At 40.9% G+C, this 16,030-nt stretch overlaps 1 protein-coding gene across 4 annotated transcripts in view; it reads right to left on the reverse strand.

The window, feature by feature from the left end:
• Nucleotides 1-16,030, reverse strand: part of sh2d5 (SH2 domain containing 5) — an 88,908-nt gene that overhangs the window by 10,993 nt on the left and 61,885 nt on the right. For 3 of the 4 annotated variants that reach the window (XM_043675547.1, XM_043675546.1, XM_043675548.1), the window contains one exon: nucleotides 10,924-11,032. In XM_043675547.1, coding sequence (XP_043531482.1) covers nucleotides 10,924-11,032 — 109 coding nt within the window. Of the gene's footprint in view, nucleotides 1-8,313; nucleotides 8,741-10,923; nucleotides 11,033-16,030 lie in introns of those variants that run through there. The other variant, XM_043675549.1, reaches the window with a different exon arrangement.

Raw genomic sequence — 16,030 nt, forward strand, 5'->3', positions numbered from 1 at the left:
GAACACCGTTGGAAAATAAAACAAGATGCATAATCTGCACCGAACTAAAACAAAACACCAGCAATATGCAGAACATCTTTTCAAGATTACAGAACTGGAGAAAATATTAAGGGGTGTACAATGTGGCAAAGCAGTGGGATAATCATAATTCATGAAATGACTTTGCCGCTGTGCTTGTGTCTAGCTTTGTTTTTATTAATTCACAGGATGTAAGTGTCACTGGCTAAACCAGCATTTATTGTCCATACCTGATTGCCAGAGCACAGGTAAGAGTCAAGCGCATTGCTGTGGAGCTGGCGTGACATGTAGGCCTGACCAACAGCAGATGGCATTTCCTTCCCTAAAGGACCTTAGTGAACCAGATAGATTATTCTCCAAAACTTGGCAATGATCTCATTAGACTCTTACTTCCAAACTTTTATTGAATTAAATTATACTAGTGGCCATGGCAAGATTCAAACCTGGGTCCCTAGAACATTACCTGGGTCTCTAATTTACTAGTCTAATGATAATACCACTAGGCATCCCCTCCCAGCTGATTCACTTTGAGATAAGAATCAACTTGCTGAAACTCCAAAAGATGCAGTAAAACTAAAATCATAGCCTTTCCAAACCTGGAAAAGAAGTCACTCTGGCAGCCAGCTTTTGACCAATTAAGCTCTATGAAACATTGCTATAAATGCCTTATGGCAAAAGTCATGACATTTACAGCATTAAGATCTTCATCTTTGTGAATTTATTTCACTAATGCATTAATCTAATTTACGTTCACCATAAACTCACAAATCCTTTCAATGACAAAAGTAAGCACCTATTCAATTATATCATAATTATGAATTGTGATGTTAAATTGTTTAGTTTTGTAGAATTACCTTGTAGCTAGTGTGGAGTACAGAGAATTTTCTTCTGAGATGTTGGCCATGGTTGTGGTTGGAAACGGATAATGGGCAGAACAGCTTGTTTTTGTTTCTTCCTTTATCATTTTAGTTTATAAAATTGAACGTTATCCAGAGTCATCAAATGCAAATAAAATTCACCTTGGGTTTTGTATATTTAAAATCTAAAGGATATTTATTCCATTGAATGTTCTGTATATATCTGGCTACTGGTCAAATGGCAATCCAGAGTTAAGGAAAACAGCTGGATTGTATTAGTTAGAAAGTTCCAGCCAATCGTCCAAAGATTAATATTTTATTGCCAAACTGAATAATTCCCTTTTCAGTTGGACGTATGTAGACCTTTTTTTCCTCTCCTACCCATTCAACAGCTAAGACAGGGAGCTGGTAAGCCACTCTTGGGGCTTTAACAAATCAATTGTTGATCTACAGTCTGAGAAGTGTGACAATCAGACCATGGTCCTTCATCTAATTTGTTTCCACACCCAGTGGAAATGTGCCAGCACTGGTAAATCATGCAGAGAAGTAAATGGCCTGAAACTCAGTGACTTTTTTTTTCAGACTTTGTAATGCATTCTGTTATGCTTCTTACAAAACAGTCAACTTTGATGATTTTTTCCAAAAAACACAAACAGATCAGTTTACAGCTGTGGTGAATCAGCCTGTCTGAACAAATTTAGAAGTGTTTTATGTTCCTGCTCTTTGGTAAGTCTAAGACAGTAATGGCATAAAGCCACTTCATAGATCCCAAATATCAAATTGATCCCGACTAATCTGCCCCCATCCATTTTTCAAACACAGAGAATGTTGGAGAAATGCAGATCTGGCAGTATCCGTACAGAGAAAAACAGAATTCACATTTCAAGAGCAGTATGATTCTTTTTCAAAACTGAAAGGTGTTGGAAAATGATTTTTTAAATACATTTGACACTGAAGGAGGTCCAGTGCAAAAGACAAAGGAGTTGTTAATGGTGGAAAAAATATGTAAAGAGGGTATAAATTTAAGTGTGAAAGGGAGAAAATTGATCCTCTCTATTAAATTCAAAGTAAACAAGATGCAAACAATACAAGGCTGTGGAGGTGGGTCATAGGGATTTACAGCATGGAAACAGACCCTTCAGTCCACACTGACCGGACACCCCAATCTGACCTAGTCCCATTGCCAGCCTTTGACCTCTCTTAAACCCTTCCTATTCATGCACTCATTCAGGTACCTTTTAAATGGTGTAATTGTACCAGCCTCCACCACCTCCTCTAGTAGCTTATTCCATACATGCACCACTCTCTGCATGAAAACATTGCCCCTTAGGTCCCTTTTAAATCTTTCTCCTCTCATCTTAAACATATGCCCTCTAATTTTACACTCCCTCACCTGGGGAAAAGACCTTGCCTATTTACCCTATCCATGCTCCTCATGATTTTATAAACTTCTTTGTGAACACCTCTCAGCCTCCAATGCTGTAAAGAAAATAGCCCTAGCCTATTCAGCCTCTCCCAGTAGCTCAAACGCTCCAACCCTGGCAACATCCTTGTAAATGTTTTAGATGGACCAGGTGAAAGTGAGAGAAGAATGGAAATTGGAAACAAAACTCCACTCTCGTTTCATTCCTTTCCACTCCCAACAGCTGTGTCTAGTGTCCATTGCTATGGCACAACTTATAGGACAGCAGTCTCCCCATAACTTGGCCAAGAATCTTTTTATTATTTGTGAACATTAACAGTAAGTGCTGGTAGGCTGTTTCATTTCAAATGGCTTCACAACTGAGCACTTTCTGTTTCTTCATTCCTTTTATTCCTTGTTTGTATGCCAATTACAGTTTTAACACTTCATGTATTTCAATCCATAAGAATGAGTTTCTATTTGTCTTTACAATGCAAAATGTGTTGATCTATTTTTCGGCAAACTCCTCCAAGATCCTTGTTCAATCAAAACTTGAGTGGCCAATACCTTGATGAAGGGGAATGTCATGCAGGAGTTGACATCTAATCATCTCACCACTGCTATCGGTTGGGGAGACTGGGGAAGAAAGCCTCCTGCTGTGGCCCTTAAACTATCCACACTAACACAATATGCCAACCACACATTTCAAGAAAGAATACAAAAAATGTTCATCTTAAATACTTGTAATTTTTCATATTTAATTTGTTTTTCCCCCTTTTTTTTGGTTTCCCATAAGTCATGTTCTGATACATGACACGTTACTATTGGTAAGGTACAGCAACAGTTGACACCCAAAGCCAGGAAAGATGAAATGGTTGGAGAAAAGTGGCAAATAGTTGTCAGAAAGTGATAGGCAGCAATTAGAGAAAGTGAAGATTAAGAGGCTAGAACAAGAAGGAAAGAGGTTGCTTGTATGATAAAGTATGACTGCAACTATTAAGTGGGCCACTTGACTCACTGAATGTTCTCACATGAAGAATGACAAAATTAAAACATTTCTCAAATAAAAACATATGATGGCTGAGAAGGATCTCTAAGAAATCTATTCACATTAACTTAAGAGTGAAGGTATTCTTAATATTGTCCATCATAAAATATTTCATGGTTGAATAAATACTGAAAATGCAGACAGTGACCCTGCAAATGTGAAGAGTTATGTACAAATGTGATGAAATATTCAGAGTATTAAAAACATTGAGGAAATAGATGTAGATTTTGATATTTGGGATTTTGAGCATGCATTGGAAATATAAGGAATGATTAGTAGAAATCATATGGTAAAAATTGTAAATTTCATTAAATTACAGTCAATTCAAGTAAAATAAATGAAAGTACATTCATTATGAAAATAAATTTTTCTGTCCAATGTTTTGAGTATAAAATTTTTATATGAATTTAGGTATTTGTGTGACATGGGATTAAAATTCTGAAATAATTGTGTGAAAGATGATAATTAAGTAATTCTTTGAATAAAATCTATTGGTATAAGAATTGTTTCAAATAAATTGCTTCACAAATGCATTTTTGAGGTCTGATTTTCAGTTTTATTACTTATTCATCCTAAATGTCTATAGATGAATATCTCAGATAATTAATTCAGAAAAGGTTTAACCTTATCTTTAAAATCTTATTTTTAACTTCTATCTCCTTCTCTCCCAGCTTGAGTGTTTTCATGGATACATATATATAATTTCAGCTAGAAAATCACATCTATATACAAAGTGTACTTTTGTTACTTAATTCCTGAGGGTGGGTGAACAGCTAGGGAAAATAATCTGATTTCTCATTATAAAGTGCTAAAGTTATACAATAGCTGGATTTTATAGTTATAATGACAGCAAAGCAGTCAGCATTTGATATCGCTACAACTGTGAAACAGAGCAACTTCTGTCATCCACACATGCAGTTAAATAAGATTTCCTGTTCCTCCACAGAGTGCACTGTTGAAGCCCTCATGGATAGAATTCATTTGAATTTGCATTAATTTCACTTTTATGACTTAGTCTCACTGTAAAAACCCTCAAACATTACATATTATTGAATGAAGAAGATGGAGGGTAATTTTCTGGGCCCACCGAGAACTTTTAAAAGGGCAGGCAGAAGAAGGTAATTGGTTGGGAGGCAAAAAAATCAGTTTCCCGATAGGAGGCTTAAGTTTTCCCATTAACTTATCAGAATTTTTTAAGTTTCCTGACCCTCATTATTGGAAACCTGTTTTGCATTCACTAGGCCTGCATACTCACTATTATTCCAGTCTGCTGGAATTATTTTAATGGAAGCAATTTCATTATTCATAAATGGGAAGCAATTCTGTTCACAAATCTGGTCAAACATAAGATATGAGATATGGACATGGCAGGATAAATTTCTTCCTCCATGCTCATGTGAGTACAAATTTCTTCAGTTATTTGGCTCTTTCACAACAAAGCAATATAAATGGGTAGTGCTCAGGGTGCAGCCAGACTGGACCAACAACTACACACTCCCACGCCTTCTGAGGCAATTTGGTTAGAACTCCAAGGTGAACCATTCTTTGTGATTGTGTTCTCATTCCATGCAAGCCTTTGGTGAAAACCTCAGATGTGTACCTTCTCCTGGCTGTGACAAAAAATCAGTGGGCTTAAGGTAAACTGCTGAGGATTGTAGCTCCTTTTATGTTTTAAGTCTCAACATTAGCAGATATTTGAGAAGTAATATCGCTACAGAGTCAGTAGGGCTCCACTGGTAGCTGCAATGAAGTGAGACATTGATTGCACAGTGAGGCATCTGATAGACATGGCTGGCACCCAAACTCTCGTTTTGCAGTCATCTACAATGGCAACATTATAATGCTAATTCACACTCATAGGGGCATGAAACACTAAGTAGACAGTGGTACCTACTGAGGCAGAGCACAGATCATTGATCCTGTTGTGGCAGTGGAGTCAGTTTCTCTGAGTCACCTATGGACATTGAGCTCTGCAGTCACCTCTGTTTAATCTGCTTTTGTCAGTTAGGATGTTCTCTTGTTACCAATCATAGAGAAAAAAACCTCTCTAGCACAGTCAAGAGAACCTCTAGTGAGGCATTGCTAAAGTGTTGTGCTTCTTTTGACTGGTCTCTGACATGTTTGACCTCTTCAGAGATTCACTGATGTTCTTTGGTTTCACACACTGAAGTATTGTTTAAATATGGCGCTGGATAATGGTGACCAGAAGGTGCCCAGCAGAGGGCGTAGCATCTAAACAAACTTTGGCATTTTCTATGCACATGCATACAGAATGAGCTGAGGAACATGTGATTGTATGGAATAACCCTGCAAGTCTTCAGCAGAGGTCCCTCCCACTTTTCGTAAATACATGACAATTAGCCTTAGAAATTCACACTAGGTTTTCAACCACAAACTAAATCCCTAATTACTTCTGAGCAACCCCTTTGGACTTAAAAATATTTTAAGTCTGTGAAAACAAAATTGCTGCATTATGATAAAAATTCCATAGATATTTATTTTAATGGAAAAGTTCATTTTTAACATGTATTTATTTTTAACACATATTCCAGTTTCTTACTTAATCTATGTGGATGTCCCAAACTTTATTTTGCTCTTTGTAAATTAATTAAATGAAATTCCTTGTCGGAATTTGTTCAGTATTGCTAAGACTGCTTGATGATGTAATTGTTACAAGCCACTTAAGATCCCTATAGTTGGCTCAATAGTCAATTTAATGTCAGGAAATCCATACTACAGAAATCTATTAATATTTGTGGAAATCTATGAGGTCAGTAGTGACTGCTATCATTTTGCAGTTGATTGCAAAATCCAGATGAATGGAAAGCATCTACAGTTATTCTTTCATTAAATTATTAATTTAAATCAGTTACCTGACTTTCTTGTACTTTTCATAGGGATGTTGTTAGCATTCACGAAAAATAACAATATCGTGAAACAATGCTATATAAAAATGACTTTACGAATTTACTCACGGGAAACAATTAACTACATTGATAAAAGACTAGTGTTAGATTCCAATTGCTTGTAATCACAGTCAAAAATGGCTGAACATTTGCATCATTGTGCCTTTGACAGTCCAAAGCCATTGAAATGAAGACAAGCTGTTTTCATAACCTCACTAAGAACAGTTCCCTTGAAGGAGTATAAATAGAGGCTGTTTCCTACCCCATTTAAAAAAAACTTCCAATCATCTGAATACTCAACTGGTAAATACTCAAGCGGAAGCCAGGCAAGTGTAACCACTGACCATGACGATATTTGGGCCACTGAACAGTTGAAGACAGTGTAAGAGACAGTCATGTCACAAGCTAGCCAACCCTTTGGATGTTTAAGTGCCTGTTCTCTCTGCAAGATACTGAACAAACAAATGAAATGCTGAAGAAACCCTGAGTGGGGATTCTTCGTCTTTTGCCATCTAACTCGCAGCACTTAAACTCTGTCCGTTGATTTTGACTGTCCAGAAATTGCAGAAAAATATTTTAAGAACTTAAGCAAGTTCTCTGGTGTAGAGTGGAAAGACTTATGGTGTTACTCTTGTATAAAATCTAGGATTGCTTGTCTCTAATTTAGCATTTTACATACGTTTATTGCTTTTATTCTAAAGTACATTAGAAACTTGGGGGCAGAGTTTATTAAATAAATCAAAGTTGTTTGATTGAGTAACAGTAGCAAATTAAGTAACTGGCTTAACTGCTTTTGTAACTGTTTGATAGGATAATTATTCTGAAACCCAGTGGTATAATTAAGAGAGATTAGGTACTCTGACTGGCATCTGCTGCCGAGTGCAAATGCTGCATGTTTGATAAGAACAAGTTAGGTGAGAAGCAGTAGGGGGTACTCTTTTCCTTTTTATTTCACTATCTTCAGCCTTAAGGAAACCCATCTGGTTCACTAATATACTTTAGGGAAGGAAGCTGCCGTCATTTCCTGATCCAGCCCACGTGACTCCAGACGCACAGCAATGTGACTCTTAACTGCCCTCTGGGAAATTAGTGATTGGCAATAAATGCTGGCCTTGCCAGCGATGCCCACATCCTGCGAATGATTAAATTTAAAAATATTGAAAGACTGGATGAGAGGGTTAGAGTTTAAAAACATTTAAGATGAACATTAACTGGAAAGTGGGACTGGAAGCCAGCACAAGATGAGAGGTGGCCTTGGCATGCAAGATTGGGGAAATATTTCAACTGTACAGACTTTAACTTAAAACTTGATCTTTAGTTTAAATTAAAAATGTTTACAGTACAAGGAATAACACGGGATCCCTGGTATATAATTAGTACTTTTTAAATTAGAGGAAGTAAACAGAAAGAAATACTTTAAGAAATGTGCGATATGATGTCAAGTGGTCAAGGCAGTTATCCAGCTGCAACAACTGGAAAACCATGTTATGGATATAGTACAGCAGTTGAAGACACTAAATTGTCTGCAAAGCTAAGATCTTCAAGAATAGCACCTCCAGACTTGGCACCAGGATGCAATGTTACCTCATCATCACTGAGTAACTGCAAGACATTCTGAAGGGGGAGCCAAAGGTTGTGGCCCATGTCTGTACCGATGATAGGTAAAAGGAAGGATAAGATCTACATCAACTCTATACCTTACTCTATCCTTGTGTCTTATTCACTTTGTGCCACACTTAACATATTATATAATCTGATCACTATTGTATTATTGATTTTTACAAATAACTCAAAGTGTTCTGAAATTTCCAATCTCCCAATTTCTCCTCAACAAATGAAGTTCCTAATATCCAAGATAGAGGTTTAAAGAAATAGTCAAACATTTTACAATAATGCAATTATGTTAATCCATTAAGTTATTTTGTTGGATACAGCCTTCATAAACAAGTTTCTATGCAGTAATATTTAAATTTGAAAAAATCTGATTATCTGACCTGTTTACTGTTATAGAAGATAAATGCTTACAAACCTAAGACAGATTTTTATTACTAACATAGAGCTGCATTTTATGATGGGGGATTAATCTGGCAAGCCGTTAACTGGCTTGAATCGGGCCTTCCATTCTATCAGGGATGAACTCCCAGCTCCAAGATTCAGCTGATAGATCTCTGGTCCAACAGTGTTGTCGAGAGCAGTGACAACTGCTGAGACCAGAAGCAGTCCCCAAGAGTGTGATTTGCAACAGAGAAAGGCAAAATCAGGGTGTAGTTACAGTCAGGCTGACAGGCTGTCAGGTGGGGTCTGGGGTGAACAAGGAATGAATGATGTGGAGGCGGAGGTTAACCCTGTGGGAGGCCTCCAGTAGCACAGGGGGTCCATGAAGAAGGCATCTCCCAACTCCTGGTCCAGACATCAGTCCACTCAGTTAAATGTGACAAGCTGGACATTTGGTGTTAGCCTTCACCTGATGCAAGTGCAATCCTGGTAGCAGTGGGAGGAGCATCTACCCCTGGGAGGAACATAAAATTCAGCCCATAAGATGAAACAGATAGAAACACAGTCAAGCAGCAGGCCTAGAAAATGAGATAAGCTATCTGATGATATAATTGGGAAGGTGGAAGAAGGGTTGAATGGGAACTGCTCAGTCACGTATTCCTAGCAATGTCTGCAATTGGTAGCAGATAGTTCCTCCATCACACCATGCCATATGTCTTACACCTTGCACCCAGGATCATGGAACAGTTACAGTACCAGAAGCAGACATTTCCTCTGTCATGTCTGTGCTATTTCTACATAAGCTTGAAACAAAAGAGAAATGGAAGAAACAAAAGGTTTAAGGAGGAAAAGAATAAAGGAAAAGAGAAGAGAGACAGAGCAACATAAAAACATGACTTAACCAATGGTACAATTAAATATTGTGATTGCACAATGTCCAATAAATTGGCATTCTCCAAAAAAACGCAGCACTCAGGTGTTCCACCTGATGACGTATTAAGCACTGTACATATTCAAATAAGATACTGAGCCCTGTTTGAAATTCCACCTGCAAATGCTGGGTCACCTTGAACATAACTTGATTTAGTAAAAAAAAGTTCTAATAGGGCACTTGCAGGCCACACCCAGAAGTTCAGTATTTAAAATATAATTGCTTTTTTTTAATATTAATTTGTGGGACATGGGCATCACTAGCTGAGCCAGCATTTATTGCCTGTCTCTGGTTGCCTTGAGAAGGTGGTAGTGAGCTGCCTTCTTGGTCTGCTACAGGCGATGTGCTGTGGGTTGACCCACAATACTGTCAGGGAGGGAATTCCAGAATTTTGACCCAGTAACAGTGAAGAAACGGCAATATATTTCCAAGTCAGGATGGTGAACTTGCAGTTCCCATGGATGGTGTTCCCATGTCTCTGCTTGCCCTTCGAGATGAAAGTGGTCATGATTTGGTGAATTTCTGTGGTGAATCTTGTAGATAGTACATATTGCTGCTATTGAGCATCAGTGGTGATGCGAGTGGACATTTGTGGATGTGGTGCCAGACAAGTGAACTGCTTTGTCCTGTATGGTGTCAAGATTCTTGAGCTGCACCCATCCAGGCAAGTTGGGGGGTATTCCATCACATGCCTGAGTTGTGACTTGTGGATGGTGCACAGGGTTTGGGGAGTCAGGAGATGAGTTACATGCCACCGTATTCCTAGTCTGACCAGCCCTTGTAGTGATTGATTATGTGGCAAGTCCAGTTGAGTTTCTGGTCAAACTGCAACATAAAATGGAATCTTCCCTTCCATAGAGGTGGTAAGGGAGGTGCAGGGAAGGGAAAATAACTGGGTGAGTTTGTCCTGGAGAGAAACTGCCCCATTCTTACTACCTTTGCATTTAAATGTTGGGTAAGAAATGTCCATGGGCTACTTTCTCAACTTGCCAGCAATTAAGACCCTTTAGTGATCAATTAATAGCAAATTAAGGGCAACAATTCACTATACTCCAATTACAAGAAGGGTGGCTAGATTCCCAACATGGCAACCTTCATATCAAGATTGGGGCGGGTCTTCAATTGCCCCAACCTAGTGGCAGTCAGAGGTATGGAAAGTGGGCATATGGGTAGTGTCTGAAAGCCAATTCCCTGTCTTTGCCTCCAATTTCCCTGACCGATCTTTTCCTCGCATCCTCTACCCCACAGGAAGAAGAGAAACCTTCTCTCCATTGGATCCCCTCCATTGTAGGCCTCAATCAGTGGTCCTCAGCCTGACAAGATGCCTCAAAAGGAATAAAAACTCACCAATGCATGTCTGTGAGCTCTTAATGACAAATTAGTCGCCACCTAGATCTCTTGTTCCCCATACATCATTCAAAAATGGGAAATCCCAGGCTTATTTAAAATTGTCAGGTCTATGTAGTGCCTACCCCATTAGTATAAACTAGACTACTGGCTTCATCTCATCTTCAACAAGCCAGATGCTAATTAATTGCACTCTTAACTGCCTGAACAGAATACATGACTAAAGTAAGCATTTTATACTTGTGCGGGAATTTTTATTTCACCATGGAATCCATTGAGATCATTTCTGCAACTGCTATTTACAGAAACTGCTTGGATTTATAGCCACTTAATCATTTCAAGAAGACATACCATATATTTCTTATTTGAAAAAGCTAATCTTTAGAAAAACTACTACTATACTGTCATGACATACTAACCTAGGTAGTCCAGCGCTGGCCCAAACTGTATCCATTAATACTTCTTCATGTTGCAGTGGTGCAAGTGCTTTCCAGGATTCCATGAGTTCATCTCCCAGGCTGCAACTATCTGTGAGAATATAAAACATAAATTGCATTTCAGATTCCGTGTTAACATTGTTTGAGCTATGTCTTTTTTTCAGATCTAATCTTAATTTTAAAAATGAACAACTTTCAAACATCTATTTTAAACATATATTCAATAAAGCACAAGTTGGAAAACCACCAGATTGAACTAGGCTGGGGAGCGTGCAAGTTTTGTGATCAATTCTGACTGCACCAATTTCATTTATGAGGATCAGGTCAGAAAGAAGAATATTTCATTTCTATATTGACTCTGCTCAAATAAACTATTTAGGTGGTAGGTTAGAGAGTTTTAGACCAAAATTCACTAGCACCACTTACTGAAGTTGATCCACTCTGTGCAGCCACTCAATTCTGGTACAGTCAGATGCTTGTTTGCGCACCCCTATATGTTCCAGAAGAAACTGAATCTGTTCTATCATAATGTCACACAGCCCTACCAGCTGATGAGATGCCCATTTACCAGACTTCAGCCTCATAACTCCTTTCAGCAAATTTCATATCACTAAAGATCAAGTGTTCAATTCCAAGAGGGGCCTAGCGCTCATGTTACTTTAAGGGGCAGGCACCCAAATTGCAGAACAGGTAGCTTTGAAGAACTTGTGCAATTTTCAACTGTCTAAAAATAATCTGAAATGCTTAATCGAGAACTGTCAACTTGACACTGGTCACTGCAATTTCTCTGCACTCCCCCCTCATTCATTTCAACTTATCTCCCTCTGAACTGACTGCACTTCATGCTCTCAGATCCAACTCTGACTTTGTAATCAAGCTTGCTGACAAGAATGGTGCTGTTCTTTAGCATACTGCCCCCTACATTGCAGATCCCCCCTCCTATCTCTCCCAGACCATAACCCTACGTGGAACACCAGGCCATTGTGCCCACAACAGTCACTAATCTCATTTCATCCGATGATCATCCCACTACTAACTCCAAGCTCATAGCCCTCCCAAATCCGCAGAGCCTACTTTTACCGCCTTCCCAAAATCCACAAACAGTTCTGCCCGGTCAGACCCATTGTTTCTGCCTGCTCCTGCCCAACAGAACTCATCTCTATTTACCTCGACTCATTTTTTGTCTCCTCTTGTCTAGTCTCTTCCTATTTACATCTGGGATTCTCCTGATTCTTAACATCAGTTTCAGAATTTCCAGTTTGTGGGCCTCAGCTATTGCTTCTTTATCATGGACATGCAATCCATTTATATGTCCACCCCCCCCCCCCCCCCCATCAGGATAGTCTCATGGTTCTCCATTCTTTCTGGAAAAATGGCCTGAACCATTCCCCATTCACCACCACACTCCTCTGCTCCTTTAGCTCCTCCCACTTTCCTCAGGTCCAAGAGGTGTCCATGGATACCCACATGGGTCCGGTTACGCCTGTCTCTTTGTGGATTACATGGAACATTCCTTACTGCAGTCCTACTCTGGCTCCCACCACAACTCTTTCTCTGGTACATAGATTACATTATTGGTGCTGATTCCCACTCCCAATCAGAATTGGAAAAATCAACTAACTTTGCTTCCAATCTTCACACTGCCCTCATCTCCATCAGGTCCATCTTTGGCTCCTCCCTTCTCTTCCTCAACATCTGTTTCCATTTCTGGGAACAAACTGGCCATCAACATCCATTATAAATCCACCAACTCCCAGAGTTACCTTGACTATACATCCTCACTCCCTGCTTCCTGTGATGACTCTATTCCATTCCCCCAGTTCCTCTGTCTCCATCATATCTGTTCCGATGATGCCAACCTAGACAATGGGGCTTCCGAAAAATCCATCTTCTTCCTCACCCGAGGATTCCCTACCACTGTGGTTGACAAGGACCTCAGCCTTATCCAACCCATCTCCTGCACTTCAGTCCTCATCCCCTCTCTTCCCTCCTATAAAAGTGATAGAATACCATCCATCAGCAACTATGTCTAAAGGATCATTAGCAGCCATTTCCGCCACCTCCAGCAGGATGGCATCACCAAACACATGTTCCCCTCTCCTTCACTGACAGCCTTCAGCAGGGACAATTCTCTACAGGACATCTTGGTCCATTCATCTTCCACTCCCAACATCTCCCCATACCCCCACAGATCTTCCCATGCAATTGCAGAAAATGTAACACCTGCCTGTTTACTTTCTCTCTCCTCACTATCCAAGACCCCAGATATACCTTCCAGGTGAAGCAGTGATTTACCTGCACTTCACTCAATCTAGTCTACTGCATTCACTGCTCACAATGAGGTCTCCTCTACAATGGAGAGACAAAGCACAGACTGGACGACTGCTTTGCATAACACCCACATTCTGTTTGCAAAAATGACTCTGAGCTTCCGGTTGCCTGCTATTTCAACATATCATCATCTTCCTAGGCTAATGTCTTTGTCTTAGTCTTGCTGCAGTGCAATCTGGAAGAACAACACCTCATTTTCTGCTTGGAATCCTGCAGTCTTTTGGACTCAATATTGGGTTCAATAATTTTAGGGCCTGAGCACCTTCTTCCATGTCCTTAACTCCGTAGTTACACCGGCACCACTCCACACCTCTTCCTCCACTACATTGATGACTGCATTGGCGCCACCTCGTGCTCACATGTGGAGGTTGAGCAATTCATCAACTTCACCAACACATTCCACCCTGACCTTAAATTTACCTGGACCATCTCTGACACCTTCCTCTCTTTCCTGGACCTCTCCATCTCCATTAATGATGACCAACTTGACACTGACATTTTTTACAAACCCACCGACTCCCACAGCTACCTGGATTACACCTCTTCCCACCCTACCTCCTGCAAAAATGCCATCCCGTATTCCCAATTCCTCCGCCTCTGCCGTATCTGCTCCCAGGAGGACCAGTTCCACCACAGAACACACCAGATGGCCTCTTTCTTTAGAGACCGCAATTTCCCTTCCCACGTGGTCAGAGATGCCCTCCAATGCATCTCGTCCACATCCCGCACCTCCGTCCTCATACCCCACCCCTCCAACTGTAACAAGGACAGAACCCCCCTGGTGCTCACCTTCCACCCTACCAACCTTCGCATAAACCAAATCACCCGACAACATTTCCACCACCTCCAAATGGACCCCACCACTAGAGATATATTTCGTCCCCACCCCTTTCCGCCTTCCTCAAAGACCATCCCCTCTGTGACTACTTGGTCAGGTCCACGCCCCCCAACAACCCACCCAACCGTCCTGGCACCTTCTCCTGCCAGCGTAGGAATTGTAAAACCTGCGCCCACACCTCCTCCTTCACCTCCATCCAAGGCCCAAAGGAGCCTTCCACATCAATCAAAGTTTTACCTGCACATCCACCAATATCATTTATTGTATCCATTGCTCCCGATGCGGTCTCCTCTACATTGGGGAGACTGGACGCCTCCTAGCGGAGTGCTTTCAGGAACATCTCCGGGACACCCGCACCAATCAACAACACCGCCCTGTGGCCCAACATTTCAACTCCCCCTCCCACTCAGCTGAGGACATGGAGGTCCTGGGCCTCCTTCACCGCCGCTCCCTCATCACTCGACACCTAGAGGAAGAACGCCTCATCTTCCGCCTCGGAACACTTCAACTTCAGGGCATCAATGTGGACTTCACCAGTTTCCTCATTTCCCCTTCCCCCACCTCACCCCAGTTCCAAATTTCCAGTTCAGCACTGTCCCCAAGACTTGTCCTACCTGCCTATCTTCCTTTCCACCTGTCCACTCCACCCTCCTCTCTGACCTATCACCTTCATCCCCACCCCCATTCACCTACTGTACTCTTTGCTACCTTCCCCCACTCCCATCCTCCTTATATTTATCTCTCCACCCTGCAGGCACTCTGCCTCTATTCCTGATGAAGGGCTTTTGCCCGAAACGTTAATTTTCCTGCTCCTCGGATGCTGCCTGAACTGCTGTGCTTTTCCAGCAGTTTCTAGAATCTGGTTTCCAGCATCTGCAGTCCTTGATTTTTCCCCGCCACACACCAGGCCTGGTCATCATAAGGGCTGCTACAACTTACAACCCATTGTCATCTACTAATGGTCCCCATTAGCATTATTTAATTTTGGAACTGGATACCTTCATACCCCTTGACAGGAAGCTTTTTGGCAGGCCAGCCGTTGTACCCAGCCATCTCAGTATGTATACCTGTCGGCGTTCTCCTGTACGACACACCAGCAAGGTCTTCATCTGAGACCTTTGCAGTAAAAGTCATCAGAAATATTACATTGTAGAAGGCTGAAATGGGAACCATCTTTTACCATTTTCCTAGTTGCAGCCCAATTGTACATGTGCTGACCCCAACTATGACCGAGTGTTGCAGTAATTGAGCTGGTGGGCAGTGAATGTCTTCCTTTTTGCTTTATTCTTTCATAAGATGTGGATGCCACTGGCAAGGCGAACATTTGTTGTCAATCTCTTGGCCTTGAACTGAGTGGCATGCTAGTCCATTTCAGAGTGCAGTTAAGAGGCAACCACTTTGTTGTTGTCTAGAGTCAAATGGAGGCCAGCTCAAGTGTGGAAGGCAGATTTTCTTTCCTAATAGCCATTAGTGAACCAGGTGGGTTTTCCAGATATTCAATGGTAGTTTCAATTCCAGATTTATTAACTGCATTCACATTTCATGAGCATTAGGCTGGACTTTTGGATTATTAGCCCATTGATGATATTATCATTCTGCTGTCATCTGCCCCAAGTTCAAGTGACAATGCTTCTTTAATGGAGTTGCACTGCTTTTACTTGAGTTATTTGAACTGCTGTAGTTGGTCAGGTGGCAGTAATGCATGTATGAAAGCAGAAAATTAGAAGGGGAAGGTCATGTGAGGGAAGGGAGGCAGAGTGGAAAGCAAAATGTTAATTGTGACACAATCAGCACCTTGCACAAAGTGCCAGATGGCAAGGTGAGGGTGAACCGGGTGTTGAAAGGGGACATATGGTAGAAACATATCATCATGAATGTTTCTTAGTGTTGCCAGATACCTCATGGTCCAAGATTTGGAGA

Source organism: Chiloscyllium plagiosum, chromosome 34 (genome assembly GCF_004010195.1).
Source record: "Chiloscyllium plagiosum isolate BGI_BamShark_2017 chromosome 34, ASM401019v2, whole genome shotgun sequence".
NCBI classification, from domain to species: domain Eukaryota; kingdom Metazoa; phylum Chordata; class Chondrichthyes; order Orectolobiformes; family Hemiscylliidae; genus Chiloscyllium; species Chiloscyllium plagiosum.